This window comes from Mixia osmundae (assembly GCF_000708205.1).
Source record: "Mixia osmundae IAM 14324 unplaced genomic scaffold scaffold_7, whole genome shotgun sequence".
In the NCBI taxonomy this organism is placed as follows: domain Eukaryota; kingdom Fungi; phylum Basidiomycota; class Mixiomycetes; order Mixiales; family Mixiaceae; genus Mixia; species Mixia osmundae.
The window spans coordinates 372,143-399,104 of record NW_014575557.1 but is presented as its reverse complement, the minus strand read 5'-3'; the positions used below and the strand labels follow the sequence as shown (position 1 = coordinate 399,104).

Below are 26,962 nucleotides of genomic sequence, written 5' to 3'. Positions count from 1 at the left end.
GATGCTGATGATCTAGTAGCCTTTCGTAGGCGGGTATCCGTGACCTGAGCCACCGCCATAAGAGCTATCGTCCCAGTTCTCCTTGTAGTCCTTGAGCTCCCAGACTGCAGTCTTGCTGCCCACTGAGAACTCGAGATCTTCTTTCGTGATGGAGTCCCAGTCTGTGCTCTTTGGTCAGCCCACGCCTTTGTTACGATGTGTAGTGGAACGCACATTTGTAGACCATCATGACGGCAAGGAGCGTACACGTTGTCGATGCGAATAAGCCATCAAGGTCTGCAAGATGGATCAGCTCAGTCTTCTACGAGCTCGCTCCAGCGCGTACAGTGCTTGACGGCGTCGCAGATGGTGACGCTAAAGGCATACAGGACGACTTGGCCGATAGCAAAGAATGCGGTGCCAAAGAGAATATCCCCGATCGGCCACCGGTCATCTAGCGTCCTGAAGACGAGAATGAGTTGTAGCACGATGTAGATGACGACGCAGGCGCCATTGAAGATGTATGTGAACACCCATAGTACCGCCGTTTTGGTCGGGCTCAGTCCTGCTATTGATTTGAAGGTCGCGACGGCCACAAAGAAGACGATCGCAAAGACTGCCGCACAACTGCCTCGCAGAGACTGTTCGCGCAACCGAGCTCAGCTACAGTAGCTGGCTGAACAGAGCATCACGGACCCATAGACTGAGGGGCGTGCCGTCCTCTGCAAATTGGAACCCGACAAAGCCATTGACGAGCAAGCACCAGAACGTGGCTGATATTATGCCAGTATGGACTGCCGCAAACCACTGCAGATCTCATGAGACATGTCACAAGCACGCGTGTCTCTGGGAACATACCAGGTAGGCAGATGAGCTCGTCGGGATGATCGCGGTGTCGAGAAAAATAGACAGCAATTCGACGACGGCGTAGAGATAGAAGAAGAGCACAATCTCCTTCCTTCCGACGGCGGTATACTTTGATCGGATGTGAAAGACCATGATGGCAACCATCAAAAGCGCGATGATATGAATGAAGGCCGTTGCTATTCCGTTCCAACTCGTCTATGAGCATCACAGAGACACGCAGACCTGAGCAGAACGTGCCTGGCTGGAAGATAAGCGTGTTGCCGATCTCAACATTGCGGCTATAGCAGACAGGCTCGATGCCATCTTGGCCTCCCAGCAGGGGACAGACAATGAGGGCTGCTGTGTTGCATATCGAGTCGAAGCTTCCGAAGCTGAATCCCATCGCGGGCAAGCTTCAGTCAGGCTGTCCGACGAGCCGCCGTTCTGTCGGCCTAGAGGTGAACGAAGGACACGGATCTGCGGTGACAGTCTCGCTCGCAAACACGGCTGAGGCGCGCTCTTTTCAAGAGGTTAGCTTCCCAGCTACGGTGGACTTCTGCGCCCCTTTCAGCTCGATCACACTGAGAATCCGTATTCGAAAAGTAGAGCAGATTCAGCTCCTCGAGCAAGCAAAGGGCCGCGCACGTCGTGCTGCCGCACGTCAGTGAGCTTTCTCTCCCTATCCTCGGTCGGCCCGTCGCCTGCTAGCTCACGAAAGGGTTGAAGCGCGGTGCACCCCAACGAGCTCTCCGCAACGCAAGATGATCCGCTCAGATGTCATCCTTATCCTGACGCTAAGAAGTGGGCTATGCTGCATTCCATGCTCAAGTAGCGCTTGTCTTAAGGGCGACGCGTGAACAAGCATGTATGCCAGCTAGGATGTCCTCCTCTGCGAAATGCTGCCAATTCAGCCATAAACTCTGACATCTCTACCTCTACCTGTCCGGCTCCCTCGCGAGCACTCCAAGCATGTATATGGACAGAGCGCTGACGGATGTTTATGCCGAGCAGGTCGGTTGCGATGGAGACGAGGCATCGTCAGTCGGGCGAACTGATGCATCATCCCCATCCGCCGCAGCTCTACGATGCCAGCTTTGCCCATGCTGAGCTCGTGCCGCGACCATACTCGGCAGACGATATGCATGCGCATCATCATCTATACGCCCAGCGGTTACAGCAGCCGATGATGCAACCCGACTTGCTCGACTATGACGCATCGCAGGATGCCAATCGGATGGCTTATCATGCGGCCGGGCTTGCGTATACTACCCCTCTGTGAGTTCCGTCCCTTTCATCCTCCCTTCTCTTCCCTCAACGCCTTTCCTATCGGGCGAGCAATGCCGACGCAGACGACAGACACGGCGAACTTGTGAAACTTGGGCAGAGCCTGGCGCGGCTGCTCTGTATGCAGCAGCTACGGTCCCATCGCGAGCAAACTTTGCTTCAAGACGGACTAGCAAAGCTTCGTCTGGTCAGCTCCGAAGCTTAGCGCGTCATCATTGTCATCTCCAGTCCTCAGCGCGATGCTCGAAAGCCACCGCGGGCAAATTCTGCGATCGGCGGCTCTGGAACCGAGATTGTTCCGCGTCAGAATAAGTGCACTTTGTTGCGACGAGGCGCTGTCCTTCACGATCAACGGGATCGATCAACAAGCTCTGCGGACCAGCATTGGAGGAGGACCCTGTCGAGTGCGCATCATTGCCTACTTTGCATGCTCGTCGGTTGCAAGCGACGCAGCTGCTTGGCGCAGGCCATTGACGGCACGATGATGTACTGCACCCTATGGAATGGCTTCTCGAATGCTCTATTGCGTTCCGGTCCTTCTGCCGAGCGAACAAAGAGAAAGACGGACCGGAATTCATTCGTGCGAGACGCCAAACTGTTCATACAGCTGTCGAGAAACAAACCCGACATTGCGGCGGCAACATCCTCGCACTGCGCATGTGCCCGAGTCTGAATATATGAGCTGACGTTTCTTTACTGTTCCCTTTTTGCTTTCTCATTCGTCTCCACCACCCTGCTGTCAACTCTGACGGATACGTCTTTCTTGCGACGTGATCTTCTACTGCTTGCTGCAGAGGGCATGCAACACTCGACCTGGCAACGAGCTACGATCCAAATATATTGCCGCTCGCGTCGACATCATCATCGAGTAACATGATAGCTGCTGCCTCAACTCGCTCTCCTAGTCCGCCTGCTCTGCCAGCGATAACCAAAGGTCAAGCGTTTGTCGAGAAGCTCTACAAGTGCGCTCCTCCATCTCTTCCCAGGCCGAGCTTATGTCTCCGCCTGCAGCATGGTAGCAGACACTAGCATACAGAGCTTGATCAGTTGGACAGATGCTGGCGACGCGTTCACAGTGCACACGCCTACAACATTCTCCAAAGAGGTTTTGCCACAATACTACAAGCACAACAACTGGCAAAGTTTCGTCCGGCAACTCAACATGTACGGCTTCCACAAAGTCAACGAAGTCTACAACGCCGAGAGTCGGTCAGCCGCCAATCCACCTCATTCGACAGGTTCACCCCTTGATCGTGCATGGATGTTCCAGCACCCATACTTTCGCCGAGACCGGAAAGACTGGCTTGGGCACATCAAGCGAAAGCCAGTCAAGTCTGCCAGTGCCAACAAGAAGGCACTGGCAGACAGGTCACTGCCCAGTCAAAGCTCATCCGGTACTCCGCGTCAGTATGTAGAAGATCTGGCCAGCTCGAGCAGCATGGCAATGTCGCACTACGGGCCGGAATACCAACCGTACCAGCGAGCGCCTAGAGAACATGCTGTCGATCATACAAGAGCATATCGACCTGCTCCACAACACACCTTACCACCCATTCAGTACGGTGGGCATGCACGCGCCCCCATGGCGATGGGCGGGCACCAATCTCACTATCCCATCCTGCCGACGCCTACCGGCTACCCAGCCAATGCGGCGCATATACTGCAAGAGCCGCATCACGCTTCGTCTACTCCTAGATTCGTAGAAAGCGCGAGGTCATCTGGGAGTGATCCTGCTGCTCGAGACGGGGACAGCCCAGCCATGCAACGACTCGAAGCGAAATTACAAGCGATAGAGCAAGACGGTCATAGAAAGCATGATCAAATCGTCGCCATACTCAACATGATGTCAGAATTCATGCACAACGTCAAAGATCAGCTAGGCGACAAGCTACAGTCGGACTGTGCGTTGGAGACCAACTTATGGTCAGACTCAGCTGACCTGCCATGACAGTGACTGCTCTGCAAAGTGCTGTGACGGAGATGACAGATGACTATGGCTCACCACAGCAAAGCTCGGCACGATCTGTGGATGCTATGCGAGACGAAGAAAGACGGCATTACGAGGCCCGGTTAGATGGGCAAGGCGACAGAGCCACATCGCCAGCAAGATCTCCGTTAGCATCTCGACAGAGCAGTGCGCCTGTTCGGGAAGAGCCAATCTTCGAAACGCGGGATCATCTCAAGCGAACACTGCACCCGGTCTCAAGCATGTCAAGAGGCTCGTACCCCGAAAGCGAACAGTTTGACAAGCGTCAGCGCCAGCAATAGATATCCTTATGGACCCTTTCAGTGCGAATCTTGCAGATGTTGTTGCTGTGCATGATGCAATACTTCGCATCTGTGAACAATAGCCGCTGCTAGCTAGATCGAGACTGTCTTGCCGCCCGAACGCAGTCGCTCTTCGAATTTCTCAAATTCGCTAAGAGAGACCTTCTCCTCCTCGCCTAACACTTGCTCGACTGCTTTGACCTGTGCTCGTGTCAGTGCGGAATCCGTTGAATGAGAGGTTGCGAACGCGTACCTCTGGAATATAATGAGTGAGCATACGTTCGATGCCCGACTTGAGCGTGACGGTACTCGAGTCGCAGCCTCTGCAGCTTCCTTTGAGGCTGACGTTGACGATGCCAGTGTCCTCAATGAAGCCTCTATACTCAATATCCCCTCCGTCCTCCTGGATGGCCGGTCTGACTCGCGTGTCTAGTAATTCCTTGATCATGGCGACCGTCTCGCTATCGTCAGGCAGGATCCTCGTATCTTCCGGTCCGAGACCTTGTGATTCGGCTGAACCGGATCGGAAGAGATCCGTACCGGCAGTAAAGTGTTCCATGAGAAAGCTAAAGATCTCAGGCTTCATGAGTGCCCAGGAAGCTTCTGGCTCCTTGTTGATGGTGACAAAGTCAGGTCCGTAGAAGACCGACTTGACGCCATTGATACTGAACAACGAGACGGCTAGGGGGGAGACGAGAGCAGAAGTAGGCGTGGTGAACTCGTGAGTTGATCCGTTGGTCGTTACTGGCACGCCAGGAACAAACTTGATCGAGTCTTCGTTGGGCGTGTTCTCGGTCTGTACAAAGAGACTGCGTCGCTGTGGCCGGCCAAGCTTGGATGGACGGTAGCGTCGAATTGATCGCAAGGGCGACAGAGTCGATGTGGCAATTGGCCGTCGAGCAGGCTGAACTTGAGAGGTGCTCGCTACCGGTGCACGGTGTGACACGAGGGACATGGCCACTCTCGTCGGTGTGCATGCTCGACAGGCTGCTCGGCTCGGTGCTGCCAACATTGTCGATGATTTGCCGTCGCCCGTCAGCCAAATCGACTTGATGTCATTTCGAATTCGCTTTTCTCACGCGTCCACCACCAGGTCATCGTCACTTGGCGGCCTCGTGCATCCCCGGACTGTCTGCCGAGGGCTTCATGCCATCATGAGCACATAGGGCGGGGCATTCAGGAGGTCCTGCTCGACGTAGCAGTCAAGAGACTCGATCGTCATGGCAAGAGCACGGCAGCGAGGTCTGGCTGGTTTCTTGCTCGTCTCGCTATTGTTTGTGATCCAGCTGGTCTGTTTGCGCTCGCATGAGGCACTTCGTCCGAGTACTCGTCAATTATCGAGACTAGATGTGCAGTCCCCTCACCACTCGGAGCTCCACAAGTCACACGACACCGCATCATCGCGCTTGCTCTTCAAGCGAGACAGCCTGTCATTCGACGAGCAGAAGCACACGATACATGAGCCCGCAGAGGACAGTCCATCGTGGATTGACTATCTGGCGGTCTACGATCGGATCACCGACAAGACGGCAAAAGGATTCGCATTCATCGGTCTCATCGTCTGGCTTGTCTTTCTGTTCGCATTCGTCGGCATCGTCGCTGCAGACTTCTTCTGTCCCAACCTGAGCACCATATCAGCTCACTTGGGCTTGTCAGAATCTGTCGCAGGCTGCTCACTTCTCGCTTTCGGCAATGGCTCGCCGGATGTGTTCTCGACTTATTCGGCTCTGAACCATGGCTCGGGCTCCCTTGCCATCGGCGAACTGATCGGAGCAGCTTCCTTCATCGTTTCCGTCGTCGCGGGATCGATGGCAATCGTCAAGCCGTTCAAAGTAGCCCGGCATAGCTTCCTCCGTGACGTCGGATTCTTCACAATGGCCATCATCTTCACCATGTTCATATTAGCAGACGGCCAGCTCAAACCTTTCGAAGCAGCACTCATGATCGTTCTCTACGTCATCTACGTCATCACTGTCGCTGTCGGATCTTGGTGGCTGACCAGACGCGCTCGTCAGCGCGAACTCTTGCGCAAAGTCAGAGACGAATACGCTCAAGAGACCCTGCCAGATCTCTCGCAATCGAATGGTGGGTGTCTTTCATCCCGTCTGGATGCTTCCTGAGCCGTCAGCAGGTGACGTTGCCGAGGCACCGCCCCATACCTCTCCCGCAGGTATGAACAACTCGACAAGATCGACAAGCTCTTCTCCCGCGCACCCTTATGATATCCTCGACCTGGATGACGAGGATGCTCTGCTATCTATCACAGACAGAGGCACGCCCGTCACGCTCAGTCGAAATCGATCTATCAATCGACCGAGATCAGCTTCGACGGCCACCGTACCTTATCATCCTTCCCATGGATCAGCGCGAAGGACGAGAACCAAGATGGCAGTCCGATCCAGTCTGCTCAGTGCAATTGAGTTTAGGGACGTTGTCAACAGTCTCCAAGCAGACTCGACAGCTCGCACGCTCGCAGTCTTTGGGCAGGCTGGCCTGCCCGATACGCCTCACTTTCACGGTGTGCAGACAGGTCCCGCGCGAATAGGTCACGGCCGCTCGCGATCGCATGCCGGACTGGATACAGAGCGTCAGGCATCGCGACAACGGCATGCTAGACACCTGTCAGATCTCAACTCGCCCAGGTCGGCAGTATCCCCACTGCCCACCAGCGCAATGTCTTCTGAGGAAGCTGGCGATCCCTTTGCCGAAGTATTCGGGCAAGTGACTGCAGGCCGACTCACACCACGCGATCTCATGGCGAAAAAGACGTCTCAATCGTCCCGTCGGTCCGAAGAAACAGTGGGTACTCCGCCGCTGATAGAGGTCGATGACCCCTGGAGGAGTACGACGCCCGAAAGGCCTAGCAAACTCCGTCTGCAGATTCCTACAGGCTCTGCTATCGTGACGGAGTCGCCCGTCCAAGAGCTTCCGTCCATCCTCGTCACCACAGATCAAGGCAAGCCGCTGCGAGTTGGCTCACAGAGCAGCCTGAAGCGATACGCTACCTTTGAGCATTACGGCGGCAGGGCCAAAGTAAAGAAGATCTTCCGCACAATTATTGCTAGCTACTTTCCCAGCTTGCAAGATATCAAGTCAAAATCGATCGTCGGCACTGTCGTTGCGATCGTCTGCGCGCCTGCTCTGCTTGTGCTCAACTTGACCTTGCCGGTTGTAGACGAAGAGGACGACGAATGCTGCGAGGTTCTGCCTGAGCCAGATCTGTTGCCCGACGATGCAGAGGCGCCCGAGCTACGGGTAGAGACCCCGACGACGGCGAGTCAGACGGAAGAGAGCGATCCCGAAGAAGCGCTCGTTAGATCACAGCAAGCAGTGTGGCGAAGGCGCGATCAAGATATTGCACATGTGCTACATGCTCAAGCTGTACATCATCATAGTCCTGCGCTGCATCCGATGCACAGGGCAGACGACTCGGCATACATCGAAGGCAATTCGCTCATCGATCACGCTATATTAAGCAAGGGGGAAGAGCAGCAACAGCAGAGCGAGTCTGATCTGCAAGTTGATGGTCTGACGCACTTCCAGCTCTGGCGAGCAATGACGACCTTACAATGCTTCTTTGCGCCCATCTTCGTTGTCGTCGCTCTCCTTGGCGATGATCTCAGGATCTGGTACTTGCCTACTGCCATCGGTGTCGGCTTACTGCTTGCAATCGGTGCATACAAGCTGTTCAACAGAGAGCGACACCCTCTCCGGCTTGGCCTTTGCTTCGTGGGATTCATCGTTGCGATGGTCTGGATCTTGACCATCGTCAATGAAGTCGTCGGTGTCCTACGAGTACGCTCCTACTAGCTTCTCACTGCTGACCGGATCGCTGACAAAGAAAGCCCAACAGGCCATCGGACACATCTTTGGGCTCTCGGACGCAATACTCGGGCTGACAATCTTTGCGATGGGCGCCTCACTCGGCGATCTCGTCACCAACGTCACTGTCGCTCGCATGGGCTTCCCGCTCATGGCCATGTCTGCCTGCACGGCCGGTCCTATGCTTAACATCCTCCTCGGTGTAGGCATCTCTGGCTCGATCATCATGGCACAGACAGGCGAAAATTATACCTTTGAGATTTCACCCACACTCATCGTATCGGGCGTCGGCTTACTGGTCGTTCTCGTCTCGACCCTCATCGTCGTGCCGCTCAATGGGTTCTGGATGACGAGAAGATGGGGCGGATTTCTCATTGCGGCATATCTCGTCACGCTCACTGTGAACGTCACTGTAGAGGTCCTCGAAACAAAAGGAAAATTGTAGGAATCTGTGCAAGCCCTGTACTGTTGTATTCTAAGACTCTGCACACGCTGCTTGTGGTGACATGCATTGAAGGATCAGATCATCGCAGTCCCAATACTAGCGAGCACCGTCGCGCCGATGACCGAATAACCTGCGACATACGACTCCTTGAGGCCCAAGACTATTTGACCGCAATCAGCTCGTCATCGCGCTTGTTGACGCTCATAGACGTACCGAAACCCATGTCCCACGACAAGTGGCGAAGACCATTGAAGTTGTGGAACCAGAAGGGTATGCCGATGGTGAACTTACCGGCAATCTTGGCCCTGCGAGATGTCAGAACGTCAATATTTTCGATGAGCTGCAAAGGTCTTTCGCGCACCATTCGGGCAACGAGTGAACAATCTCGACTAGACTGGCAGAATCGAACGGCATGCCGACGGCAGGCAGAGCGATGTATGCCAGTGCAAAGGCGTAGAAGCCGCCCGATAGCGCGCTGCCCGTCACGCGGTTGGCGATTGAAGAGAGCCAGGTCAACTGAGGCTCCTGCAAGGTCAATCAGCCTATGTTCGAAAGCATGACTGGAAGCAGACGTACATAGATGGTGAAATGAGGCGAAGTGGGACGTGCGACTCGCTGCTTGTTGAGCATCTGCAAGTTCTCCTCTTGCGAGAGCGCCTGAGTCGAAGCCGATCTGATCAAGTACAGCTTCAGTAGACATCAAGACCTCCTATGTGCTCGCCACGAACCTCTTCTGCTGTACTTGGCGTGCCTGTCGCTGCTGCTGAACGAGCTTCATGGCCATAGCGGCCGGCGCGATCTGTTGCTCTGCATCGACCATGTAAGCATGGTTGCGGAAGCTTCTGAGGTGCTCGACACGGACCATGAAGGGTACTGAGACGTCGGAGAGCGCTCGTCTGCTTCGCTAGGGTGCGACTCATGTTTGGGCTTTACTTGACGGTGGTGCTGCTTGCAGACTGCTCCGGCGATCCGGACCGGAGAGCTGGCCGGCTGGCTCAGAATTCTCGGGCGATCCCGCGGGCGATAGATCACGCGTGCTGATCAGTTTCGCGCGAGCGAGTGACCTCGGCCTATTCACACGCCTGATCTGTGCCAGTCGCAGCTAAGTGGGCGCAGCTCATACGTCCGCCGACAGACGGCTTGGCTCAGGTACAGTCAGGCCAAACTACTCTGCCAACTCCATACCGAAGACGGCAAAAGACTCGCCGTCGGATCCCAGTCCACTGGTTGCTGCGTGCGCTGACTACTCCGCACGATCGGGCAATCCATTCACTTTCGAATCGGCTTTCTGGCGCGACAGCAAAGCCTGAACGGTACCTTGCACGCTATCAACGCTGAGCTCGAGCCTGCCCTTGCTCCAGATCCGAGTGCAATTGCCGCTTGTGTGACTCACTTCGACAGTTGACAAGTCGACCGGCAGAAAAGCATGATCAGAGAGCCTGACTAGTCAGGCAATACTCTCTTTGCTCCCCCTCTGGATCCGCTGCGAAGCACACAGAGGCATCCATTGAACCTCTGCGCAAAGCTGACCGAGCCATAATGGCGATGCTGCCTGAAACCAAGGCAGTTTTGCCTCAGCCTGCGACGATCGGCACAGCCTTGGATCTCAGCGCGCAACGCAACCAAGCTACAATCCACCGTGGGACGCCGTGCAAGACGCCAGCCATGGATCGACAAAAGCCCAGGAGAAACGTGCCCGAAGCGCCTGTCCTCTCGCTCGTCTTTGACAATATCGCAAAGATGGAAGAACTCGAGCTTGGCTCAATGTGGAATGGCGGGTCGCTCTCAGATCAGCGGAGACTCGTTGGCTTACCATTGAGATGCTTTGCAGTGTTCTCCAAATGCAAGGATACCCTCGAGAATGGCAGACGGCTCGAGAACCTCAGCTGGCGCCTGTGGTATGCATCCTGCTTCGACAAACAGGATCACCCACAGCCTGTCGAGTACGGGCCGCATATATGGAGAGAAACACTAGAGCTGACCACAACATGCAGGGTTGATCACCACCTGTCAGACCTGAGTGATCCCGAGTCGGGCGACTGGTCTGATGACGATGACGCGACGCCGCAGCAACCTGTACAGCCACAGCCAACAGAGGAATTCTTGCACTCGGAAGTCCTCGATTCCGAAACAACCGCGACGCTGCCCTCGAGGGATGAATCTGCTTCCGCCGAGCCAGTCAAAAGCGGGCCTTTTGTTGTCAGACAAGCGCCTGCTGGGCGCTATTCGCAAGTTGCAACGACCAATCAGACGAGACGTTATTCTACGAGCAGACTGCGGCAAAGTCCTCAGCTCACGCCGACCAATTTCCAGCGCATATTGACTACTTTGTTGCCCATGAACCTCACCAGTCCCGCTTTGCCTGTGTCTGCGAAGCATCAGCAAGCAGCGAACACGGCCAGCACGAGCCGTCGCGCCCAGAGCTTCGGTGGTGTGACCTCACCGCCAGTAGGCTTGTCGCCCGCCGACGTTAGACCGGTCGCAGCCCCACTTCAGCCCATACGCTCGCCAGGCAGCGCTCGGTCCCCAGCCCGCAGTGAGGCGTCACCGACACAACGCTGGAGTGCACCTGTACCTTTGACCTTGCCTACAGAGAGGATGGAAGCTAGCAATGCTAGCCTAGCAGCGCCGCAATTCGATAACAAGCTCGTGACGACTCCAACCATTTTTGAGACTGAAAGTGCAGTCCAATCACCGGAAAGGAGCGCTGGTGGTACGAGTCAGCTGAGGACGCAGTCGGATGGACCTGCCGCGTCAACGAGCAAGGCGCAGATGCGACCAGCGTTGGCTGGTTCACGACTTCGCAAGTCCTCTGATACCAAGCTGCCTCGCGTAGGCAGTGCCAAGTCTGTCAGGATTTCAGACTCGTCTGTGTCCCGACCTAGGCCAACGAATGATCGCGTCTCTTCCGGCAGCACGGTGGGATCTTCGAGCAATTCGCGCGCCTCTGGTCTCAATGCGAAGCGATCTGCTGATGCGCTCACGCCAGCAAAAGTGATTGTGACTCCTTCGCAGTCGCTCAAGGGGTCAACGTCTTCCGATCAACCCAGCCTTACTCAAAGTGTCAACATATCCTCTCAGAGCGTGACGTCGCCACGAGATATGCCAAGAGCGCCCCCGCCTACGCCTCAGACAGTGACGCCAGCCTCGATAGCAGTGACACGGACGCCGCCGTCGACGCCATATACAAGCAAGATATCTGTGCTTAGTCCCATGCAAAGATCGAAGCAAGCGATGCCAGTCGCGCCTCTCGCAACCGAGAAGAAGCGCAATATGTTTTTCTTCTCGAGTCCGCACTCTCATGAAGACTCGGACGAGCCAGACTCGCCTGCTTCGTCCAAACGATCCGACAGACTAGCGCAGAGAGCGCAAACACAGCAAAGGCAGCTGCAGTATGACGATGTCGACCTCGACGCTGACGACGAGGATCGAGAGACTTCCTCTGGCTGGGGCTCTGACTACTCCACCGAGGAGGACGAGTCGCCCTCGCAAGCTGATCGCCGGGTCGAGGCTATCAAAGCTCAAGAGGCAGAAGAGGAGCGTCAGAGGTCCATGTTCGCAAAGCGACCAACACGTTCTCAGGTGCAGCTCTCGCAGCGAGGCAGCGGACTGCTGTCGCAGCTCTTCCATATAAGCCCGGATCGCGAGGACTATGGTTATGCGATGCGCAATCGGTCAGCGCTCGAGCTCTCACGTCGGAGATCGAATATTTCGGACAGCACGCCGATGGCGCGATCACCGCCGCATTCGAATCTACGTCCGCCAGTCAGCGTTCGGCCTCCTCAAGTCTCGAAATCCGCAGTCGCGCTGCCTGCAATGAGCTTGACGACCTCTGCCGCTGCGGAACTGTCCGAGCCACCGAGACGCAATCCCTCTAGATTGCGAGGTCCACCGAAACACGTCGAGCTTGAGCCAGAATCGTACGACGAAGCTGCGCATAGCTCCGAAGAGGACCATACAGAAAGGACGGCTGCTATTGATGCCGCCATCGCTCGACATCATAGCCGAAATGCTTTGCGCGAGCAAGCCACGCTTGCTCCGCCTCAGACACCGCGGACTACTCGGCGGAACATGCTTGCTGCCGAGCTCAGCGAGTCAATGCGACGCAATTTGCTATGGGAGCGGCAGATTCGCAATCGAGCTTTCGGTATTGCTGGACCGAACGGCATGGGTCAGAGACGCTCAACTCAGCCGCAGAGTCAGCAGGCTGCCACAGCAACGGCACAAGCGCCAAGAAGGCATGAAGGTTTCCCGGCCGTTGGCGAGCCCGCGGAAGTGCGCAGAGCCAAAACCGCGACGGGCGCTCTGACAGAATACGCCCGAGCGGACAATCAGTATTTCGACAACGCCAGCTTCCATCAGAGGTGAATTGCATCATTCTCATGACATCGGTGATGTGCTCACAATCTTCACGCAGGGGCTGGTAATCTGTGCCGTCTTGTAGTATGTGCTTGTCGTGTGATATCATGCAATATCATGCAATGAACTATGACGGCAGTAGCTTCTCTAGATCTGCTAGCGCTGTGCCTTCAAGCCTCATGGTGTCCCAATCCTTCATGGTCGTTGCGCCTAGCGCCTCGTAGAATTTGATGGATGGCTCGTTCCACTGTGTGGGGGATCAGCTCGATCAGCCAATCGATGCAGATAGGCTCACTTTCAGGACAACCCATTCGAGGCGAGCGCAGTCTAATTCTCGGCACTTCTTGCCTAGCCAGCCGAAGAGTGCCTTGCCTAATCCGTGCTTTCTTGCCTCGGGCTGGACGTATAAATCCTCTAGATAGAGAGAAGGTTTGCCAGTCCAAGTCGAGAAAGTGGTAGTCCAGAGGGCCATACCGACCACTCTGCTTGCATTACGTGTGTCTACAGCGACAACGGCAGAGCCAAAGTGACGCTCAAAGATATTTCTCTGGAGTAGCTCTGGAGTAGCTTTGACCATCTCTGGCATACGCTCATACTCTGCTAACTCTCTAATCAGGCCCAGCAATGCAGGTATATCCCTCGGCTCGGCCTCCCGAAGCTCGAACCGTCCCATCTTGCGCAGTGAACGGTGAGCGGTGACTCGTGATAGATTGACGGAATGGAGCCAGCGCTGGTGCTCCGACTGAATGACGTGTCATTAGGTGCCAAAGATGGTGTCTGTGCTCTCACCGATATCGGCATCGTGGTCTTGTGGACAAATACACTTTCGGACAGGCCGTCCACACTGCTGCTCGAGGGAAGGTCTACGTTCGAGATGGTCATAAGGTCTGCGCCAGCGATCGCAACCCGTGAGCCGTAAAAAGGCTTCCATACTTGTGCGCAGCCAGGGATGCGTCCGGACAAAGCCGATGCCTTTAGAACCAGCATTCCGATAATCCCCTTCTGCACACTTGTCGATTGCAATTTCGGTCTGGAGAGTTTCGCGATCTGCGGCATAGACGAACACTGCAGCGATTTGCTCGCCGGATAGAGCTGAAGCCGAAGGTGCGACTGTCGTCTGCATGCCGGCACCTAGCGTCTGTGCAAGCGCTAGACCCAGCTTGGGATCCCTTTCGGGGTACTCGTAGGCAGCATCGATGAGAATCCTGCGCTGCAATTCTTCCGGCAAGCCTCGAAAGTCAAAGGTGCCCGGTGGATTGACAGAGGCGGCGTCAGGTTCGCCGAGACAGATGCGAGCGAGGCAGAGAAGCTGTCTGGCCATACTTTGACAAGCTCGTGTGGAGCGATCATCGAGACGCTCGAGTGCAGATGCCCAGCGACGATGTTCGGCTGTGACTTTTGCTGTGACACCGAAAGCAAGGAGGCCTAGCGCAACGAGATCCTTGACGCTGTTGCCAAGCGGCATGGCACTCGTCTGGATGTCGTCTGGCCAGTCACCTATCTCTTCGAGCACTCGCTGATGATTGCTAGCATCATTGCCGGCAAATTCGATCCGGTCAAGATCAAAGTCTCCAGAGATGATCATCTCGGCCAGCATGCGTATGGAGCTCAGATCGAGCGAGCACATGTTGAGATGGAGTTCCTTGAGATTGGCTGAACGAGCATGGGCCATCGTTTTTTGAAAGCCGCCATTGCTCAGTTGATTGTTGCTCAGTACGAGGACGACAAGGGGACTTGTCGGTCTTGTCAGTGCTTCGTAGAGCGCCAGTTGCAGCGTTGGCATCTGAAGACGGATGCCGTTGTTGGGTACGACGAGTTCTCTCAGCCGACTCCCCATGGGTCGCAAGAGGCGCATGATGATCGTCAACAGTCCGGCGTCCTCCAGGTTGGTATCGGTCAGTCTCAAGGCTCTGAGGGTGAAGCCAGGGGAAGTGACCCAATCATAGGCATTGGCGAGATTGATGGTATGCTTCAGACTTGCAGCCAGTTCGCTTGCGCCTTGGGCACAGAGATGATAGTGGGATACATCGAGCTCAAAGTCGTAGATTGCTTGGAGATGCATGGCTTCATCAATCGCTTCACCCAGCTTGCTGCCGTCATCAGGGTCGATCTTTCTGACTGTCGTCTCATGTCTCGTCCTTGCTCTGACGAGGTTGCCTGTTGCACCGAGCCGCTCAAAGGTCAGCAGTCCAGGCTGTTCTGCCGCCATCGCTGGCAGCAGTGCCCACAAAGAGCCAGCCAATCCGAGTGAGCGTGACTCGACTCGACGACGCGTTTCTCTCTCGCCTCCCAAAAAAAAGCTGAGACGACACTTTTTCTTCGGCCTGTGGCTCGACCATGAGGCGACATGCACAGCGCAAGGTCTTTGCGGGATCGCCCAGAGGTCTGGCAACGCATGCAAGCGCACAGCATGTTCGTATCCCGCGTAAGAATTTCCCATCTATCACGCCGCCCTATGAAGCCATGCTGGCCAAGCTAGCTCAAGTCAGGCAGCACATCAAACGACCACTCACACTGAGCGAGAAGATCGTCTACTCTCATCTCGTCAACGTCGAGGAAGCTCTCTCTGGGTCGGGTGAGATCAGAGGGGAGAGATACCTGAAGCTCAGACCGGATCGCGTGGCCATGCAAGATGCTTCTGCTCAGATGGCCCTCCTTCAATTTGCCACCTGTGGCTCAGCTTCGACTTCTGTCCCTACTTCTATTCACTGCGATCATCTCATACAGGCCAGATCGGGCGCAGAAGCAGATCTCGAACGGTCTATCACGACCAATTCAGAGGTCTTTGATTTCCTGGAGAGCGCCGCCAGAAAGTATGGCATAGAGTTCTGGGGGCCAGGCAGCGGGATCATACACCAGATCGTGCTCGAGAACTACTCTGCGCCCGGCCTACTCATGCTGGGTACAGACTCGCACACGCCCAACGCAGGAGGATTGGGTGCGATCGCAATCGGCGTGGGAGGTGCAGACGCGGTCGATGCCATGACGGATACGCCTTGGGAGCTCAAAGCGCCCAAAGTGATCGGTGTCGAGCTCAAGGGCAAGCTCAATGGATGGGCGACTCCCAAAGATCTCATACTCAACATTGTCGGACAACTGACCGTCAGAGGCGGCACGGGTCACATCATCGAATACTATGGCGAGGGCGTCGAGAACCAGTCTGCCACTGGCTTGGCGACGATTTGCAACATGGGTGCCGAGATGGGCGCCACAACGTCTCTATTTCCCTACACCAGTTCGATGCGCGCATATCTTCATGCGACAGGCCGGGGGCCAGTAGCAGACGCAGCAGACCAAGCGCAAGGGAAAGCGCAGCTATTGCAAGCTGATGCAGGCGCGTCGTACGATCAACACGTGTCCGTCGATCTCAACACCCTCGAGCCACACCTGAACGGGCCCTTCACGCCCGATCTCTCTACGCCATTGAGCAAATTTGCAGACGTCGTCAAAGCGAACGGTTGGAAAGACGAGATCTCTGCCAGCCTGATCGGCTCTTGTACCAATTCGAGCTACGAAGATATGTCTCGCGTTGCTTCTATTGCTCGCCAGGCCGCAGACAAGGGCTTGAGAGCCAAGACGCCGTTCATGGTCACGCCGGGCAGCGAGCTCGTCAATGCCACCATCGAACGTGACGGCCTCAAGGCACAACTCGAAGACGTGGGCGCTGTCGTCCTTGCAAACGCTTGCGGGCCTTGTATTGGTCAATGGGACAGATCAGAGCTCAAAGGTCAAGAGAACACAATCCTTACTTCATTCAACCGCAACTTCAAAGCGCGCAACGATGGCAACAGACTCACTCGCAACTTTCTTGCCTCTCCCGATCTCGTGACGGCAATGTCGTTCGCCGGTCGCTTATCGTTCAACCCCTTGCACGACGAGCTCATCGGTGCTGACGGAAAACCTTTTAAATTTGATCCTCCTACTGGCGAAGAGCTGCCTTCGAAAGGCTTCACACCCGGCAATGCCTCTTATCTCCCCGAACCATGCCCTGAACCAGTGCCAGAAGTAGCGATTGCCATCTCGCCTTCTTCGACTCGGTTAGAGCTGCTGGCCCCCTTTGCACCTCACTTCACACCGGAGCAAATCGCAGACAAGAACCACAAGCTCGAGTTTGAGAATCTGCGATGTCTCGTTCGGCTGGTCGGCAAAACCACCACGGACGAGATCAGTGCAGCAGGTGCCTGGCTCAAATACAAGGGTACATCATCTTTCCTTGGTCTGTGCCATCCCGGCTGACGAGCCGGGCAGGTCATCTGAGCAATATCTCGGAAAACACTCTCATTGGCGCTACGAATGACGAGAACGGCAAGATCAATTCTGCAGTCGATTACGAGCCTGGTCAGCCTGAAGGAACGATCCCGGAAATGGCCAAGCGATGGCGAGAACGAGGCCAACCATGGATGATCGTAGCCGATTCCAATTATGGCGAAGGTAGTGCCAGAGAGCATGCTAGTCTGCAGCCGCGCTTCCTTGGCTGTCGTGTCATTCTCTCAAAGAGCTTCGCTCGCATTCACGAAACGAATCTCAAAGTAAGCTGTGCGCCTCTGCTCGGTGCTTCGGCTGACGTGTGTGCGCTCAGAAACAAGCTGTCTTGCCGCTTACGTTCGCCAATGCCGGCGATCATGCAAAGATAGGGTGCGCATCATATTTTCATCAGTGTGCAACTGGCTGAGCACTTTTGTGATCGTGACAGAGGTGGGGATATCGTCTCGACGATTGGGCTTGACGCTCTGCTTCGTGGCAATGAGCAAGCCAAGCTACACGTTTCAGTCAAAAAGGCCGATGGCACCGAGCTGCACTTGCCCGTCGAGCATACTATGAGCGCAGACCAGGTGGGGTCTACTTTGTCCCTGAATCATCGCATAGCTGACGCTTTGCGTAGATCGGCTGGTTCCTTGCTGGTAGCGCGCTCAATCTAATCAGACAGAGCAGGAGCACTCAGTAGAGCAGTAGGACAGAGTGCATCGAGATTAGCAGGCTGGAGGCGGCCGGCACGCCTTTTACAGACACATCGCAGTTGTGACAATGGAGAAGGATGAGCGTTGTTGGTATCTAAGGGGCAAGTGGCACTGAGGGTATATTTCTGCGAGATTGCTTTGTTGAGATGATGCGCCATTTGCTTCGCGGAGCGCATCTACGCCGAGTCGAGCTTCTTCTCCATCGAGTCGACAACTGACCCGTGGGACAATCCGCCGTCGAGCACGCCGCGAACATCGTCGACTTGCTGCAGATCCGTAAGGAAGGGCACAAGATCGCTGTAAGTCGGGTCAGCCATTGCATGAAGCTCCTTTGGCCGAGATACTCACGTAAGCTCGGTATCGTGGGGATCGTTGAACCAAGAAGACACTGGCACGGCGTTATTCGGATGGAAGATGTAGGATGCCGGAGAGTTGTCAATGATGATCGTTTCGCCGATCGGCCTGCCGAGCTGAGAAAGATCCTTCGTAGATAATCAGTATCGCACCGATTGCGGACGCAGCGAGCTAAGCCTACTTTGACGTAATTTCCGTTATGGTTGTAGCAGCTCTCCCTGAACAGTCGGTGTCGAACGACGCGATGTATATCGAGTATGTCGAGCACCGGATCCGCATACTACAACATCCAAGTCAGCAGGGGTACAGCTTAAGCCCAAGAAGAGGCTGACCTTTGAGAGCGAAGCAGTAAAGACGACGACTTCGTAGAGCTCTCCCATCTTCTGCAAGAAATGGTCCACGCCCGGGCGCTTGATCACGTAGACGTTGTGCACTTGATTCTCGATCTCGACGGGCACGATAAAGTCGGCTTGATGTATCATCTGCTCTTCAACTTAGCTTAGCGCGGGTAAGTTGGCAAATAACGCACTTTGAAGCTGCTGTGCACCAGGGTCTCGTCCAGATCGAGCACAAGACATTTGCGTCCCTTGTCTATCTCGCCCAGCTCGCTCAACAGTGGGTGTAGGTTCCCATCCTGCGCTTGTTGTTAGCTTCACACGCACAAAATGAGCACCAACTCACGGAATCCATAGGTATGCCCATGCCGCCCAAGAGTAGTAATCTATCATCTTCGATCTCTTCGTCATCATCATCGTCAATCTCCTCGTCCTCGTCAGAAGTGAGCTGATCCGAAGTCTCTTCTTCCGCCTTGTGAGACGATTCCGCTTCGCTATCTGAGCCTGCGAGCGCGCCCGCAACATTGTCTCTGCTGGAACGCGCAGAGGCACCCTTCCGCTTCTTTTTCCGTAGACTCGCTCGATCCGGTGTACCGTCCGAGCCGGGGGACTGTACTGCGCCAGACAAGACACCTTCTGTTTCGTCTCGTGGAAGTTGAACGCCTTGGGGTGAGTTAGCGGCCACAATTTCTGGCTGCATACTTTCGCCCAGATGCTTCTGCGTCGACTCTGTGCTCGATTGTTTTGAGTCGGTGGATGCATTCGGATCCTTCTCTACTACGTAGGGCGTCGGAGGCGTTGCCATATCGCGCGAGGGAGGACCTGGCTTTTCTCTAGTTTGGGTTGCTGGCTTGTCCTTTGCTTGCCTGGCTTTGCTTTCCTTTTCTGCGCCAATGGAGACGCAGGGTACGACCGCTGCAAGTATGACGACCCAGATCGATCGCTTCTTCTTCTTTCCTTTGGTCGCTTTCTCCGATGTTGCGGGCAAGGCTCTCGCTTTGCCTTTCTCACTTGACACTTGCGCGCGCGGCGCTCCTACGGGCGGTGGTTGAGGTGCTGCACTGGCTGCTTGCACCGGCTTATCCAGTGACCGCCTGATGGGCTCCTCGTGGCCTTCAGCAGTCTTGTCATCGTCTGTCTTTTCAATTGGCTCTGGCTTGCCGGGCTCAAGCGATGTCGTGGCGGGCGAGATGACAGTAGCCTGACTATCACCAGCGGTAGACACTAGGGCGGGCGCAGCAGAAGTATCGCCCGATTTGGAGGGCGCTTTCTTCTTTGCCTTCGCCGCATCTTGGTCTGTTCGTTTGACCTTGCGCACCGGACGAGCTCCGGATCGTGTGCCCACTGGTGGAGGAGCGCCCTGCTGGACCTGCGTCATGAGAGAAGCGATGGCCTATACGCGCGATACCGTGAGCTGAGCCAAAAGGGTAGAGATAAGCGCAGCTCACCGCTTCTGACGGTCCAGACGAGGCTGCGGCTGCCGGAGCAGCCTGAGCGCTTGTTGACGGCTCTGGCTGCGCCATGGCTCACGCCGTCGATGGCCGTTCGCTGGCTGCAGTCCGATAGTCTGCGATTGTGGGCCGCAAAGTGATTGGGCTCAGACGGTTGCGTGGGCTCAGTCAAGCTAGGGTGACAGATGCAGCGATGGCGTCTACAAGAGCTGTTGCAGCGGTGTACGATCTGACGGCAGAGCGACGCAGGGCAGCGTCTTCAGCTTTTGGCGTTCTGGACTGGCCGTTGAAACAGACAAAACTGAGCTCGCGCAAGCCTACACCCTCCAGTCGGACAGGGATGTCCGTCAACTGTCCAATACAGACCGTTCAATGGCGTCTCTATCGTTGAGATGGCTTCGAAGGGAGTCGTATGCGGCCGCCAGAGCGTAGAGCAGCGGTGATTGTCGGCAAGCTGCTCACGAGATCGCACGTGGCTGCAGGCGCGGCAGCAAGCTCGCTGTTGTCCAACAGACGATCGTCTGACGCCGGACTTGCTAGCTACTTGCTCGCAGGGCTGGCTGTAGCAGCAAGCACCAGGGACTTTCAGCCGTGTGTTGTCTTCGCGCGAGTAGCAGAGGAGGCGTCAAGCCAGAACGGGCCAATGTCGCGCCGGACCCACAAGCGACCTGCGCCTACGTGGTTCCTCTCAGAAATCAGGCACATGCCTGCGGCACGATATGCATCGAGATACACTTGCATTGAGCACGATGGCTCAGTTGGACAGATAGCGATGAACATCGACGTTGTAACTGCCCACCACGAATCAGTCCTCACGAGCGCGAACGAGGGTGTGAGGACGGACAGGGGCGGGATACCAGTGTAAACGCATTTGTTGAAGAAGCCAGCGCCTCCCAGGTTGACAAAGACGGGTGCACAGCTCTTGCCCGTGCTGTCTTTGGCGGTGTCCGAGCACGAGAGCTGGACGCCGTCACCGGGTGCCTTGCTGGCCCAACCGTCCGGGGCGAGGTAGAAGGCAGCAAAAGCGTATCCGGTGCAGCAGCCTGCAGGAACGCCATCGAAGGTCTGATCGATGCGCGCGTTGACGAGCCAAGCGCCCTGGGCCGGAACCCAGCTGTAGAAGAAGTTTGTGCAAGGTCCAGCCTGTTCATTGCTCAGCTTGGAATCTGCCAAGTATTGCGCTGGTCGACTCACGACGCAAGTCGGCTGGTTGACGCTGTCGATGACACGAACTGTTGCCATTGACTTGGGTGAAGTCGTCACATACGGGCCTACATAGCACCATCAGCAACAGCAGGGTGGCCAGTCACGCTGCAGCATGCCACTGACCAACAGCACTGTTGAGTTGATTGATACTGCATTGGGCAGAGAAAGTCATCGAGATTACGTAGTCGTAACCAGCCACCATCTGACGCTTCCCGAGCTCCGCAAACGTCGATCTCGGCTTCATGGTCTCATCATGAGCTGAGCCACCCAGCGCGAGCAGAGGCAACGCCACAAGAACGAGTGAAGCCAGCATGTTTGCGTTGTCGGGCCAAGCAGGGAATGAAGAGGGAGCTCAACTCGACAGCCAGAGGGGCTTACATCCCTCTTCTGTTGCCACTTGCGACCAATCACGAACAAGCGCGTCACGTTCGACTCCGACAACGCTACGTCTCCGGCATCTCATTCGAGCGAGAGCTCCTCCGAAGCAACGTTGCCGACCGGTGCGCTGGTGAAAACGCATTTATCGCCAATGCTGCTGCCACCCGTATCTGCAAGCACATCCGCACACTGCTTGCCACTCGAGCTCAAGCCGGCAGCAAGACAGATTTCTGTGAACTGCGCGAAGATGATATCTAGCTCGGCGTGCTAGATCCTTTTGTTGCGTACCTCGGACCTATCGCGCATCTGATTCCACGAACCGTCCGATGCGCTCAGAGAGTATGCCGTCGAAAAAGCGCCATGACAGCTGCGCCACATCAGCGGTCTGCTTCTCCAGCGGTGATGTCCTCACCAGCCATCGAATTTGTCTGACCAGACCATCGAGCCGTCAAAGAGAGTCACTGTCCATGCGTTCTGCTCGGCACTCCAAACCGAGTACAAGTTGACCTTGTTGCAATTCGTCTGCGCGACGACCCGTCAAAACTGATGTAAAGTGAATGCATCTACCGACCGACTTGACAGATCGGATGCGTGTGCTCATCGATGACTCGTATAGTCACCGAATTTGAAAACGTCGTGTTCATGACATGATTTGGCGACACTGCCCTGCTGATCAGGACTGGCTTTCATGCCGCTGTGTCTTACTATCGATCGAGTTGATTGCGCTGACTGGGCACGTAGCAGCAGCGCCGTAAGAGATGAAGAAATCGTAACCAGGCGTGTTAGTACGCTCGACGACGAGATGACCTTCCACGACCGAATTTGGTGTGCGCTCGACCAAATCGGCGATGGAAGAAGCAGGCAACAGGTAGTTGATGGGCGTCGCAAGTGTCATCGAAACGAGCAGGGCAAACCAGATCATATTGGCGAACATTTGCATGATGAGGAATCCGGACAAGCCAAACGCGCGAGAGCGGAGAGCAACGCTGCATTCCTCACACGCGTCGAATATCGCCGTCTGCTGGTGGGAACCCGCTCCCGTCAATGCGTTGCGGAGTTCCAATAAGGCTTTGACTCGATGCTATATCTGCAAGTGCGGCCAAGATATTGAGATGAGGGTGATGCCGTGACACAAACGAGCTCACCCAGCCGTCCATACTTCGATACAGTTCCTGAGAAACGTTGTGCCGAATGGCAGCACGTCTTTGCAAGATTGACCGGAGCCAGATGTGCCCTTGGTATCGCAATAGCCCCAGAAACCTGCAATCTTGTCGTCCCTCCATCCTCCGCCATTGTGCGGGTTCAGGTGCAAGTCGGTGCCGTAGTATAGCTGACAGCTGTTGGAAGCGATCAGTGTATGAAGTTGCTCAGCATGGCAAGAGATACCAGCCTGCATAGTCACCCCCTGCGCTGTCGTAGACAATGCTCCGGTCCAGGATATTGACAGCCCAAGCAGCCGTAGATTTGTCATAGGAGCCCATTACATCGACGGTATCGCAAGGCCCATCGATGCAGCTCGGTGTCTCGTGCCAGTCCTCTGGCGCTTTGACGGTGATCTCCTGAAGAACGCGGGAGTTGACCCGATGGACTGCGAGGCTAGTCGATAAGACTCGTCATGGCAAGGCTCTCGCTCGCATACCATCCTTTCGATCGCGCTGGTTGAGTGAGCAGTAGCCTGCCGATGTGTAACGTATGGTGAAGAGGTATCCATCTGGACGTTCCTCTTCTGTCTTGTCGATCTGAGATGGACTGGCAGTCGCTTGTTGCGAGATGACGCTAGCTCTGATCGCGAGCGTGTATGCCGCTATAGTCAACAGTGAGGACGAGAGCATTGCAAAGCTGCGAGATGAGATGCAATCGTGGGATAGTGATGGGTCAGAGGGTCAAAGGCAGGAGTGTTCGCAACGATTCCGCAACGCGCGACGCGACTAGGAGCTGCACTGACGCCTGCTTAACCACATACATACACTGCCGCTACTCATAGTATGGCGTCGCAGTGATGGAAGGACTGATGACTACCATGAGCTGCTTGTGAAGATGGCTATGCGGAAAGCTCACCGAAGGCCGGTCTTGTAGCATTTATCGAATCGGATGAATGGCTGCGTCGGTTTATCCAGCACATCATAGCATGACTGGCCATTGTCCGTGGAGGTTCCATCGGTATGGCAGTATCCGAAGAAGGTGCCCGGAGCCTCGGGGTCAACGACCGACTTGCCGTTGTGTGGATTCAGAAAGAGATCGAGAGCGTAGTCCATCGAGCAGCTGTATCTCTGTTATCACTTCTATGATCTGAGAGTCAGGAGCAAAGGGGGCTGACCATCCTGCATAGTTGCCACCGTCGAATTTGGCGGTGTGGTCGATCAGCGGAAGCGAATAGAATCCAGGTGAGGGTGGCGGCTTTCTAGCAGCGGGAGTGTAAGTGACATGCTCGCAGCTGCCGCTCATGCACGTAGGTCGCTGCTTCTCATCGGCGGGAACCTTGAAAGTCACGTCGGTAGATACCCATGCGCCTACTCTGAGATCCAAGACTGTCCGTCGTCGATGAGAGAGCATCCATGCGCGTAGCCATGATGCACATACTGCTGTACTTGTTGCCAGGAGCATGACAGAGGCCGACGCCGGTCCACTTGAGGTTGAAGATATGTCCCAAGGGCGTATCGCCGTCACGGACCTGCAAAGGTGCCTCGCCCGAAGTAAGAGTAGCTTCAACTGCATGGCCGAGGGCGAGCGTTGAACACAAAATCTTCAACAGCATCTTTGCTCGGCTTTTCGATGGCGTGCAGGAGCAGGAGAAACGAGATGCGGAAGTGGTTTGGCAGGGGCACGGAAAGCGACGGTCGCCCGCGACGCAAAGGAGACTGGGCCATAAGGGGCGGCAATGCTGCATCTACAGCACATTGTCTCGCACGCAGGTCATCAAGAGTAATACGCCAAAGCATGGATTACCGGCCTGCGATTGATCGTCAGCTCTTTGTATCGGGTAGAAGTAGCTCGCTCACAGCTTTGCGCGCGTCTGGATGCAATCATCGGGCATTATGTAGACATGGTCCTCTGCTGGACGACCGAGAACGTCGTAGCAGTCCTTGCCATCGAGCGATTTGCCGCCTGCGTGACAGACGGCCCAGAACTTGCCTGGCTTCTCCGGATCACCAACCCCGAAACCGTGGACCGGATCGAGGTAAAAGCCGATTGAAAAGTCAATCGTGCAGCTGTAGTCACACAGTCGCGTCATGAGTGCTGCTGCTACATGAGCGCGGAACGCTCTGCTTACCAGCCAGCGTAGCTTCTTCCGGTGACTTTGGGTGTAAAATCAGCGATAGGCATGGAGATGTAAGCTTTGCCCGGAGGATTCGTGCCTCGAGCGTCCTCGTCACCATCGAGTAAGTCAATCTTTTCACAATCGCCTCGCACGCAAGTAGGACGCTGAGCTGTATCGATGGGCACTTTGATCATCATATTCGTTGTGACCGACGTGATGAATCGATGGAAGACTGTTGGCGAGCATTCAGCTCATTGGTGCGTGGATGTCGCAAGACGCACTGTCGAACTTCTTGTCCGATACCTTGCAAACGGCGGCTGATGACCAGCTGAGATCGAACACATAGCCCAAAGGCTTAGCACGTTTGTCTAGATCGATCGCTGTCTCATTCGAGATTGGTGTTGCCCTTGCAAGGGCAGCCAAAGACAAGCCAGCGAGGAGTGTCCTAGCGAGCATCCTCGGTTCGTTTCTGAGCTTACTTGCCGAAGACGCAGAGGGACAAGGAGGGTTGGCGCAACGACAGGAAGGGGCAGCAAAACCTGGGAGGAGCTCAACGACGTGTCGCAGCAACACGCGAGACGAAGTTAGGGAGGACAGTAGCTGCGCAATCCACGTCGACGCACGATTGCAAGCCGGTCACGTTGATCGCATAGGCGAAAGGAGCTCCGCGAGCTATGGTGTCGGCGTGATGCACGCACACAGAGGTCACACGGACTGATACGGTACAGTGGTCCAACACGCGCGAACGGCTCCTTGACGCTCGTGTCTGAGATATGTGGACGAGCAAGGACGAGTCTCGTTATGACCAGCCGGTTGGTCGCGATGGCCGCTGGGGGGTTCTTGCAGCACTGATCATCGACATCTGACGCGACGAAGTCAATCTCGGCAATTGTCAACGGCTAGGATGGGCTCCCTGGTAGACTATCAGCCGAAGCTCTTCATTGTCGACTTTCCTTCAGACGGTGTGCTCGTGCTGTCCATGAACAGAGGACCGTAAGCAACTTTGTCGTTCAACAAGACGATGCTCATCCTTGCCAAGAGTCAATGCCTTCAATCAAGCATTCTGGGAAGAGCTACACCGTCTGTTCGACCTAGCTTCCAACGATCCGGATGTGCGAGTCGTCGTGCTCGCATCGAAGCTTGACAAGCTCTATACTGCCGGTCTTGATCTGACAGACACGGGCGCGCTTACGGATCAAAGCGAGAGTGATTCTGCTCGGATGGCCTGGAAGATGAGAAGGCACATCCTCGACTTTCAGGCGGCCATATCTGCTATTGAGGAATGCAAGAAACCCGTCATTGCGGCCGTCCATGGCATATGCATCGGTCTGGGCGTCGATATCACATCAGCCGCCGACATACGTATGGCTGCGTCTTCAGCTCAATTTGGCATCAAAGTGAGGCTTCTCTATGGCGCGCTAGGATACGAGAGATCACTTTGTGCTACAGGAAGTGACAATCGGTCTAGCTGCTGATATTGGCTCTCTGCAACGGTTTCCGCTGAAAGTCGCGAATGACTCTTGGACGCGCGAGCTTGTCTATACTGGCCGGAACTTTGACGCCGCGGAAGCACATCAGCATGGCTTTGTCAGCAACGTCGTGCAAGGAGGCCGCAGCGAAGTTCTGGCAGCCGCCATCGAACTAGCGAAGGATATCTCCAGTAAGCGCAATTACTATTCGCCACGCCCTGCTAACACGAATACAGACAAATCGCCGATTGCAGTGCAAGGCAGCAAGCATCTACTCGATTACTCTCGGGATCATTCAGTTCAGGATGGTCTGGCCTACACTGCAACTTGGAACATGAGTCAACTTCAAGCTTCGGATCTGGTCGAAGCTGTGGGAGCTTTCATGACGAAGAAGCCACCGCGCTTTGCAAAGTTGTAGCATCACATGCATTGAGACGATACTGTGTGCCAACATCATCATTGCAGCTCCGTGGTAGGCTTTCCATGCGCAAGTTCGGTCAGAGCTCGATCGATAGCATGTTGTCCTCTGCTGACCACGTTTCCTCATAG

The 26,962-nt window shown here is 55.4% G+C and overlaps 14 protein-coding genes across 14 annotated transcripts; 5 read left to right on the top strand and 9 right to left on the bottom strand.

Annotated features, from left to right (window-relative positions):
• Positions 1–12: 12 nt before the first annotated feature.
• On the bottom strand, positions 13–1,228 carry L969DRAFT_50921 (uncharacterized protein; the record flags this gene model as incomplete). Its single annotated transcript, XM_014711477.1, has 6 exons — positions 13–161; positions 214–276; positions 326–620; positions 676–786; positions 838–1,036; positions 1,080–1,228. 6 exons carry the CDS (start codon positions 1,226–1,228, stop codon positions 13–15), a joined length of 966 nt encoding a protein of 321 aa, XP_014566963.1.
• A 591-nt stretch (positions 1,229–1,819) lies between these two features.
• On the top strand, positions 1,820–4,377 carry L969DRAFT_95463 (uncharacterized protein; the record flags this gene model as incomplete). The annotated part of the gene is made up of 4 exons (XM_014711476.1): positions 1,820–2,100; positions 2,904–3,071; positions 3,121–4,010; positions 4,061–4,377. 4 exons carry the CDS (start codon positions 1,820–1,822, stop codon positions 4,375–4,377), a joined length of 1,656 nt encoding a protein of 551 aa, XP_014566962.1.
• On the bottom strand, positions 4,093–5,426 carry L969DRAFT_88825 (uncharacterized protein). The gene is made up of 2 exons (XM_014711475.1): positions 4,631–5,426; positions 4,093–4,578 (listed from the first exon to the last, which is right to left on the bottom strand). The coding sequence occupies exons 1-2, from the start codon at positions 5,330–5,332 to the stop codon at positions 4,471–4,473; spliced, it is 810 nt and encodes a 269-aa protein (XP_014566961.1). The 5' UTR covers positions 5,333–5,426; the 3' UTR covers positions 4,093–4,470.
• A 171-nt stretch (positions 5,427–5,597) lies between these two features.
• On the top strand, positions 5,598–8,644 carry L969DRAFT_18398 (uncharacterized protein; the record flags this gene model as incomplete). The annotated part of the gene is made up of 3 exons (XM_014711279.1): positions 5,598–6,462; positions 6,509–8,172; positions 8,231–8,644. 3 exons carry the CDS (start codon positions 5,598–5,600, stop codon positions 8,642–8,644), a joined length of 2,943 nt encoding a protein of 980 aa, XP_014566765.1.
• L969DRAFT_531382 (uncharacterized protein) lies at positions 8,453–9,694 on the bottom strand. Its single transcript, XM_014711474.1, has 6 exons — positions 9,507–9,694; positions 9,373–9,451; positions 9,221–9,317; positions 9,006–9,169; positions 8,858–8,949; positions 8,453–8,804 (listed from the first exon to the last, which is right to left on the bottom strand). Exons 1-6 carry the CDS (start codon positions 9,562–9,564, stop codon positions 8,719–8,721), a joined length of 576 nt encoding a protein of 191 aa, XP_014566960.1. The 5' UTR covers positions 9,565–9,694; the 3' UTR covers positions 8,453–8,718.
• Positions 9,695–10,183: 489 nt separating this feature from the next.
• L969DRAFT_50716 (uncharacterized protein) lies at positions 10,184–13,012 on the top strand (the record flags this gene model as incomplete). Its single annotated transcript, XM_014711473.1, has 3 exons — positions 10,184–10,422; positions 10,465–10,587; positions 10,639–13,012. The coding sequence occupies 3 exons, from the start codon at positions 10,184–10,186 to the stop codon at positions 13,010–13,012; spliced, it is 2,736 nt and encodes a 911-aa protein (XP_014566959.1).
• Positions 13,013–13,130: 118 nt separating this feature from the next.
• Positions 13,131–13,676, bottom strand: L969DRAFT_18395 (uncharacterized protein; the record flags this gene model as incomplete). Its single annotated transcript, XM_014711278.1, has 2 exons — positions 13,131–13,250; positions 13,299–13,676. The coding sequence occupies 2 exons, from the start codon at positions 13,674–13,676 to the stop codon at positions 13,131–13,133; spliced, it is 498 nt and encodes a 165-aa protein (XP_014566764.1).
• Positions 13,677–13,760: 84 nt separating this feature from the next.
• Positions 13,761–15,212, bottom strand: L969DRAFT_95459 (uncharacterized protein; the record flags this gene model as incomplete). The annotated part of the gene is made up of 1 exon (XM_014711472.1): positions 13,761–15,212. One exon carries the CDS (start codon positions 15,210–15,212, stop codon positions 13,761–13,763), a length of 1,452 nt encoding a protein of 483 aa, XP_014566958.1.
• Positions 15,213–15,340: 128 nt separating this feature from the next.
• On the top strand, positions 15,341–17,948 carry L969DRAFT_18393 (uncharacterized protein; the record flags this gene model as incomplete). The annotated part of the gene is made up of 5 exons (XM_014711277.1): positions 15,341–17,201; positions 17,252–17,532; positions 17,583–17,638; positions 17,697–17,835; positions 17,886–17,948. 5 exons carry the CDS (start codon positions 15,341–15,343, stop codon positions 17,946–17,948), a joined length of 2,400 nt encoding a protein of 799 aa, XP_014566763.1.
• A 189-nt stretch (positions 17,949–18,137) lies between these two features.
• L969DRAFT_18392 (uncharacterized protein) lies at positions 18,138–20,173 on the bottom strand (the record flags this gene model as incomplete). The annotated part of the gene is made up of 7 exons (XM_014711276.1): positions 18,138–18,258; positions 18,310–18,443; positions 18,497–18,595; positions 18,648–18,797; positions 18,845–18,949; positions 18,997–20,043; positions 20,099–20,173. The coding sequence occupies 7 exons, from the start codon at positions 20,171–20,173 to the stop codon at positions 18,138–18,140; spliced, it is 1,731 nt and encodes a 576-aa protein (XP_014566762.1).
• A 96-nt stretch (positions 20,174–20,269) lies between these two features.
• Positions 20,270–21,620, bottom strand: L969DRAFT_95456 (uncharacterized protein; the record flags this gene model as incomplete). Its single annotated transcript, XM_014711471.1, has 4 exons — positions 20,270–20,452; positions 20,942–21,244; positions 21,296–21,372; positions 21,431–21,620. 4 exons carry the CDS (start codon positions 21,618–21,620, stop codon positions 20,270–20,272), a joined length of 753 nt encoding a protein of 250 aa, XP_014566957.1.
• A 146-nt stretch (positions 21,621–21,766) lies between these two features.
• L969DRAFT_95455 (uncharacterized protein) lies at positions 21,767–22,607 on the bottom strand (the record flags this gene model as incomplete). Its single annotated transcript, XM_014711470.1, has 2 exons — positions 21,767–21,915; positions 22,391–22,607. 2 exons carry the CDS (start codon positions 22,605–22,607, stop codon positions 21,767–21,769), a joined length of 366 nt encoding a protein of 121 aa, XP_014566956.1.
• Positions 22,608–22,726: 119 nt separating this feature from the next.
• On the bottom strand, positions 22,727–25,400 carry L969DRAFT_51205 (uncharacterized protein; the record flags this gene model as incomplete). Its single annotated transcript, XM_014711469.1, has 13 exons — positions 22,727–22,772; positions 22,831–23,022; positions 23,072–23,273; positions 23,325–23,524; positions 23,664–23,693; positions 23,744–23,947; positions 24,003–24,213; positions 24,266–24,394; positions 24,436–24,572; positions 24,615–24,635; positions 24,685–24,894; positions 24,957–25,176; positions 25,226–25,400. 13 exons carry the CDS (start codon positions 25,398–25,400, stop codon positions 22,727–22,729), a joined length of 1,977 nt encoding a protein of 658 aa, XP_014566955.1.
• Positions 25,401–25,848: 448 nt separating this feature from the next.
• L969DRAFT_50896 (uncharacterized protein) lies at positions 25,849–26,831 on the top strand (the record flags this gene model as incomplete). The annotated part of the gene is made up of 4 exons (XM_014711468.1): positions 25,849–25,937; positions 25,984–26,341; positions 26,394–26,604; positions 26,650–26,831. The coding sequence occupies 4 exons, from the start codon at positions 25,849–25,851 to the stop codon at positions 26,829–26,831; spliced, it is 840 nt and encodes a 279-aa protein (XP_014566954.1).
• Positions 26,832–26,962: the final 131 nt, after the last annotated feature.

Coding starts and splice junctions, on each gene's coding strand:
- L969DRAFT_88825 (XM_014711475.1), bottom strand. CDS start 5,332: ATGTCCCTCGTGTCACACCGTGCACCGGTAGCGAGCACCTCTCAAGTT. Junction 4,579..4,630: donor TCACTCATTATATTCCAGAG/GTACGCGTTCGC, acceptor ACACGAGCACAG/GTCAAAGCAGTCGAGCAAGT.
- L969DRAFT_531382 (XM_014711474.1), bottom strand. CDS start 9,564: ATGAGTCGCACCCTAGCGAAGCAGACGAGCGCTCTCCGACGTCTCAGT. Junction 9,318..9,372: donor CGCCAAGTACAGCAGAAGAG/GTTCGTGGCGAG, acceptor GTACTTGATCAG/ATCGGCTTCGACTCAGGCGC. Junction 9,170..9,220: donor CGCCTCATTTCACCATCTAT/GTACGTCTGCTT, acceptor TTGACCTTGCAG/GAGCCTCAGTTGACCTGGCT.